This window comes from Bombus pascuorum, chromosome 6, assembly GCF_905332965.1.
Source record: "Bombus pascuorum chromosome 6, iyBomPasc1.1, whole genome shotgun sequence".
Classification (NCBI taxonomy): Eukaryota; Metazoa; Arthropoda; class Insecta; order Hymenoptera; family Apidae; genus Bombus; species Bombus pascuorum.
In genome coordinates this window covers 194,934-201,991 of record NC_083493.1, presented here as the reverse complement: position 1 = coordinate 201,991, position 7,058 = coordinate 194,934, and the positions used below count along the sequence as shown (strand labels likewise).

The 7,058-nt window shown below is 28.6% G+C and overlaps 1 protein-coding gene across 2 annotated transcripts; it reads left to right on the top strand.

Moving 5' to 3' along the window:
• Positions 1–314: 314 nt before the first annotated feature.
• On the top strand, positions 315–5,839 carry LOC132908341 (protein SET). Of its 2 annotated transcripts, none has more exons than XM_060962283.1 (5): positions 315–688; positions 1,304–1,493; positions 2,015–2,220; positions 2,329–2,593; positions 2,703–5,839. In XM_060962283.1, the coding sequence occupies exons 1-5, from the start codon at positions 428–430 to the stop codon at positions 2,726–2,728; spliced, it is 948 nt and encodes a 315-aa protein (XP_060818266.1). In that variant the 5' UTR covers positions 315–427; the 3' UTR covers positions 2,729–5,839. The 2 variants fall into 2 exon arrangements, with proteins under 2 accessions (XP_060818266.1, XP_060818267.1); XM_060962284.1 differs by having other exon boundaries at positions 317–688; positions 2,024–2,220.
• The last annotated feature ends 1,219 nt before the right edge of the window (positions 5,840–7,058 follow it).

Genomic DNA, 7,058 nt, shown 5'->3' with positions numbered 1-7,058 from the left:
TTGTCTTTTATATCGAATATTTATTGTGAGTCATACTTTTGTATATATAATTGATGTAAGCTATAAAGCGTATACATATCGTTACATTATTTTATCCTTGCATATTTTTCAAAATATACGCTTATGTAGGGGAAAATAGAATTTATATGTTATACATAACATACGAAATGTGATGTGATAAAAATATCTCGTCGGAACGAAATATTATAATTTCTAAGTTTCACAATGGTTTCAGATAACGTAGTAAGACCTTCGTTTTTCGAGTAGCATAGTTTCGCGTCTAGATGAGGTATCAAACTTATGGTTGTAGTTTAGCTTGCTTACGCGCCGCGAATTCGTGACACGAGCACGAGCGTGACGAACGCGGAGTGAGTGCGTACTGAAAATAAACAGAGAGTAGTGGTGTGGTGTCAAGAGCGCGGGTCGAATGATGGCTTCGCCGAACAAGAAAGCCAAGGAATTAGAGGATCCAGGTTCGGGCGAGGGTGTTGAATCACGCGATTACGACATTGAAATACAAAAGACACTCGAAGAGATTGACGGGTGTCAGAATCAAATCGATGGCCTCAATGAGAAGGCCAGCGATGAAATCCTCGAAGTCGAGAAGAAGTATAATAAGTTGCGTAAGCCCTATTTCCAAAAACGGAATGACATTATTAAGAGGATACCCAATTTTTGGGTCACTGCTGTATCCTTTCATATGATGACATTACGGTTTCGCTAATAATAGTTACTAATATATCTTTGACGTTTCTCGGCAATGCCGGCGTCCACCGGCACTAGTCGCCATCTTGCCTCCTTGTATACCTATAGAACTATGTATAACTACATGCGGTCACGCGGAATGCAATATATATTTATTTTTTTAAAAAATGTCTTATATGATCGTTGTTCTAATAATACGGTTCATTACCTTAAATATGTAATAGTTTTTCTTTTATAGTATATTTTTGTTGTATATTCTAATTAACAGTACATATTACTCAAACGTAAATATTTTCTTCTTTCATGATCTTTTCTTCTATGTTTACAATGTTAGATCTATTGAACAATTATTTTTTTTCTATCTCTTTTTATTTTTTTTAGTTTATATGTAGTTCTATTTGATTTACATTCAAAATTACTTTAAAGTACCAGAATATAAAATTTCATACTTCTACTATTGAGAAATAAGTCGTCCATAATATTAACATAATAATATGTATTTTAATGTATTGTACATTATAAAGATTAAATATGATAAATCGTAACATTAAAGATATGATATGACAGGTTAATGTAAATTTCCTTAGTGAATCTGTAGTTTGTAAACAATAAGGAAATAGCAGAAATATTGGAAGAAGATGAAGAAGATGCACTTCGATTTTTAAATAAATTAGAAGTTGAAGAATTTGAAGATATTAAATCAGGTTATAGAATTAATTTTCATTTTGATGAAAATCCATATTTTGAAAATGACGTCCTTACAAAGGAGTTTCATCTAGGTTCTTCTGGTGAGCACATTTCTAAATCTAAATTCTATTTTATAAATTGTCTCTTAACAATACTTCAATTGTATCAATTTTGATTAGTTATTTATTTTATATTTAAAACTATGATTTCTTACTATATATTCGATAAAATTTTAATTTATAATATAATTTTCAAAAGTTTTTGATTTATAGAATAATATTAAATTATTTATACAGATTTAATTAATTTCAATATTAAATTATATGTTCAAACAATGTAGGTGATGTAAGTAATAAGTAACATAAATAACAAGTTATTAAATAAAGTAAAATTACAGACTCCGTTTGTACAGAATGACAAAGTTTGTATTATACATTCTCAAATACATATAAGCCTTTTTAATAAGGTTTATATTTAACATGATAGAAAAAATTAAAAAATAATTTTATTATATTGTCTTATTTATAATTATAACACAAACAATTTTTGAAGAAGTTGTAAGTGGATGTTAAACTCCTTGTTGAATAATCATAGTTTTGATGTATCTCCTGCATTTTTGCAGGAGATCCAGCATCTCAAAGTACACCTATACGTTGGAAAGAAGGTGCAGATTTAACAAAAAGAGCAAAAACCAAAGCCCCATTAAAAGGTCGTAAAAGGCCATTAAAACACAGGTCATTTTTTGATTGGTTTACGGATCATGGAGATCCAAGTTCAGATGAAATAGCAGAGTTAATTAAAGATGATATGTGGCCTAATCCATTACAGGTAAAATTATTCATATTATAATTAAAAGAAAAGATCTATTATTATTGAATATTTGGACTTCATTACATAGAAAATTTGGTTTTCGTATACAAAATTATTTGGTTTTAGTATTATTTGGCACCAGATATGGATGTTGAAAATGGCATTGAAGGTGATGGTGAAGATTGCGATACGGAAGAAGAGGAAGAAGAAGAAGATGGTGGTGCGGATGAAGGTGATGAAGCAGGTGAAGGTGAGGAGGGAGATGATAGCATAGTTGTTGTCGAAGATGATGTAGATGAAGATGATGAGGAAGAAGAGGCTGTGAATGATGAAGATGATGGAGTAAACGAAGAGGATGATTTATTGGTAGATGACGAAGTGGATCGTGAAGGTATAGACAATTTCTTTCTTTTTTAATATTTCTATTACATTATAATAGATTTATTATACGTAAGTTCCTAATGTATCTAATATATTTCTAATTACTGTTTATGTTACAGATGGTGAGGGAGAGGAACCAGAATAGAATATAAAGTTGGTTTTCCACAATATTGGTTACAGTCATAGACACTAAAAAAAGGATCGCTGAAAATACACATCAGGTTGATTGAAAATAAATAAAGTTTGCAGGACTGAAAATATTGAGCCATATGAATAAACCTCGGGACAATTTTGGGAAAATAAAGTAGAAAACAGAATTCAGTAGACCTAATCTTTATCGGCGCGAAGGAAATTGTATGTACAAAAGTACAATATTTGTTTGATTGTGCCGAAACAAAGAAAAAATGGTCTGAGATAAATTAGATAGGTTTCACACTGCACTTTGTTCTAAAACTGTATCGCAATACAGTACGAATTCCTTAGTTATATTCATATGGCCTAGTCATTCTCTATAGAGTAGGTATACAATGAAGAACACCTGCTCATCTTCATCGTGATACAATTACATTAAGGAAAGAATAAATTATAAGATATAAACGAGATAGTGGACAGGTGTTCTTTTCATCTTGTTTTGTCACAAAAATCTATTCCATCGCACTACTTCCGGAACGAGGTGTTTTAAATATTTTTGAGAGTGACAGTATGATAGATATATGTTCAAATATACAGTATTTGATTTTTATCGTGAAGAGATTTAATTTTTTAAAATAGTAAAATGTGTGTGATACATTTATTAAGAATTGTAATTTATTACTAGAATACGTTTATGAATTATAATCGTAATTTACAGTTTGTTTATTAATTTAGAAATGTAAAGAAAGTGAAGGTAAATTTAGTATATTCTCAGTAATTGAATTTATTTTGAATGTCAATTGGAAACATATCGCAAAACATAGTAATGTGTATAAAGATGTATAGAATGTAAAGAATTCATGCTTTTTTACAACTTTATTATAATTCTGTCATATCCACGGTGTAACATTACAAATTTATACTATTTGAGAGTGTCGAACGTTTTTATACAGTTATTTTTCATTATGTAACATTTTGTGATTTTCATGTTGATGATAATACACTAATGTTTTACACACACACACGACGACGACGACGACGGACGCACGCACATTCATATATGTATGTATATGTATTAAGTTTACTATCGATCAAATTGCTTTATTATTTCAAACTCAATTAAATCTCTACCTATTTTGAATGCAAATAAAATGTAGCTATTACATTGTTTTATTCTTTTGTCACTTTTTGAAAATGTATCATACTACAATTTAGTGATGTTGAATGATATAATAAAATCAATTCTATTATGTTAAGTACATAAATCTGTTGAAATACGATTTAAATAAATCCAATGCAATACAATCGGTAGATATAGTAAAACCCATTATTTTAGTGGATATTTATTACTGTTCTATTTATTCAAATATACAAATATACAAATATTTGCTTTATAATTTGTCATATATTTCACTTAATCAAGAATTGATACTTGTCACACTCAAAATGAAAATCAATTCACGAAGGTCACCTCGTTCTTCTTCCAGATTTTACATTATAAATTTTCCACTTTTGCGAAGAGAAACTATATCGCAAGCGTTTTTCATGCGTAATTTTGACACGTACTTTTAATTCTAACGGCACCTTTATACATTATTGTTACGCGCCAAAGGTGAAGTTAGAATGAGGAGTAACCGTAACTCTGTTATATCTCCCGCGATGTGCCAACCAAGAACACATTGCGATCGATTTTAGATTTCGGTGCAAATAAGGGTTCTATTGAAAGGTTTGATTAAGCGTTTCCTTTGGATTCTAGGAAAAATCAAATAATTACATCGCCCAAAATAGTTAACATGCAGTTACATCTGATTTAGTTACTTAAAGTTATCCAAGAAACATGTTTTAGGATAAAACCTGTTTATTAGCTCTTGGATAAAACAGTTTCGAATTAAGAAAAATCTTTCGATTAACATGAAATTATTATAGTATTGAAAATCTCTTAGAGTAAGATTCCTATTTTTCTACCAAATATTTAAAGGTTAGCAAAGTAAGCAATTATTTGATTCCTCCTAGAAAACGATAAGGTACGCTTGTCTACGACACATTCTGTCATAATTATCAGCCAATGTCCTGAAGTGAAATATTCGATGTTAATGAAAATGCGCGTTAACGTGACGTATTAGACCTGCGTAGAGATTTGGCATATGGCCGCACAAAGGGCACCTATGTCCGAGATAAGTGAGCCAGAATCAGACGGACGTACGACAACTGGGTGTAAGAATTTTCTGAATCAATCGACGTACTCGTGTCACGCAATCATACAGTAAATGAACGAAATAAAGTTGTCAGTTTGAGATAGGAATGAGTTTTTTATATTTGAAACAACTTAGAAATATGCAAATGTAAGACATTTTAATACGAAAAATGATTCAACATTTTATCCCAAATTTTTACTTTTACAACATTATCCGAGCAAAACACATTCAATATTGTTATATCAATTTTCAAGTACCGTTTTTGCACGATTTATTTTTCAGGTTATTTTTTGTTGCATGAATTTTCGTTTCTTTAGAAACACTATTTTCTAGAAATATTATTCTTATTTTAAATTACCATTTTAGGGTACATCCCTGATTTTCTTCCTTTCTAAGGATATAAAACGAAGCTTATGAAATTTTGTCAAAATTTATATAATTATTTAAAGCAAAATATGTAACAGCTTACGTTTCATGCTTACCTCTGTTTTACCTCACTCTTGTAAAAACTTGCAAAGAAATTGATATGACAAAGGAATAAGATGGAAAAGATATAAATATGATAGATACACATAAGCATTACATTTAAATATATACTATTCTGTGTGAATTTTATAAGAGGTAAAAAATTCATTGAGAAAATGCTTTAATCGTTATAGAGTTTCGTTGATATAAAGGGAATCAGGGATGTGATACTAAACGACGATTATCCGAACTAATTTCGGAAATTAATTATCCTCGATAATTAATGTTTTAAATACTCAATATAAAGCAGTGAACAACGTGTTTTTTAAAATACGGTACTTTTGAAAAGTAGACAATTTCCAAGCTAAAAATTATCCGTATTGTAGCATTTCAATATAAATATAACTTATAGTTTTACATACGTAACAATTATTTTATACAGTAAAATAAAGAGATTCAGTCAATGAATGCATTTTTATTAGGTTGCATACAAATAACAAGTATTTATCACAAAAAATAAATCTGTTGTAGCGAGTAAAACAAAAGTACTCTTTCTTTTCTTTTTTCTTCTGTTCGGAAAATTTTTTGTATTTATTAATTTTACACCTATTCTTATTAATTCCAATTCTACGTTGATATTTAAATTTTAACAACACTTCTGTTAGAAAATGGTCAATTTTCTATTATAATAATACCTTTTTCCTTCCGCACATATCCATTTTCGTTCTTGTTATATTTTTTCGAGGACAACTGACAAAGAGAATGTCAACTTCGTACCATCTATAGAAAATATTACGTATTTACAAAATTCAGTAGAAAAAGACGGTTTTTATAATTCAAGTCGTGTTTAAATGCTATACATACATATAATGGATACTGTGGAGTTATCGTATTTTGATAATTGAATTCCTTGTTTGGATAATCGACGTTTCTTTTATCGCCTGAAAATGTCTTAATTTTCAATAAAGTTTATTATTATTTAGATAAGCTAGAATAAATCACTTTTCTAAATTAATAAATTATTATTGTACGTTTACAAGAGTTTGAAAAATAATTTGTAAAAATGACATGTATTTTCTATAAGGGCAGCAAGTTTCATCTTATTTTTTTTGTCTATTACATTGTAAAAAATAATATTTGCGGAAATTACTTTACAGTAAGTTATAATTTATTACGATATTAAACTTTATCATAATTTTGTCATATTTTTCTTTGTATAGTATTCTACATATTAACCTTTCTGTCTCTATATATATGTATGAAGCAGCATTTTACTTTTTGAATTATCAATTTAAAATAAGACGTAAAGTGAGAATTAAATTTATCGTTATTTTTACGAATTCTACAATCAAATAATTATAATTATTTGTTTCAACTTTCAGATGATTGAAACTCATGTATCGGAATTTTGAACTAATATTTTAAAATAATAATCATATAGTTTTAATTAAAGTATAATTATGTATATTGTTATATTATTATAATATTATATAATTATGTTATTTTAATTAAAAATAGGCAATGACGAGTATTGGTTTTGAGGAAACGTATGTAACTAAAGGCAAGTCCTTTCTAAATATTATATTTTCACTTTTCAAAGTTACCAGTGATCGCTTTTTCCGGAAAAATATCGTCATTGTAAAGAATATACAAAATCGGGTATACGAAAAATCAAAGGTTAAT

What these genes read in the sequence shown, in the direction of transcription:
- LOC132908341 (XM_060962283.1), top strand. Translation starts at nt 428, where the DNA reads ATGATGGCTTCGCCGAACAAGAAAGCCAAGGAATTAGAGGATCCAGGT. An exon ending in CCAATTTTTGGGTCACTGCT is followed by an intron (nt 689 to 1,303) that starts GTATCCTTTCAT and finishes GTGAATCTGTAG; the next exon opens with TTTGTAAACAATAAGGAAAT. An exon ending in TGTGGCCTAATCCATTACAG is followed by an intron (nt 2,221 to 2,328) that starts GTAAAATTATTC and finishes ATTTGGTTTTAG; the next exon opens with TATTATTTGGCACCAGATAT.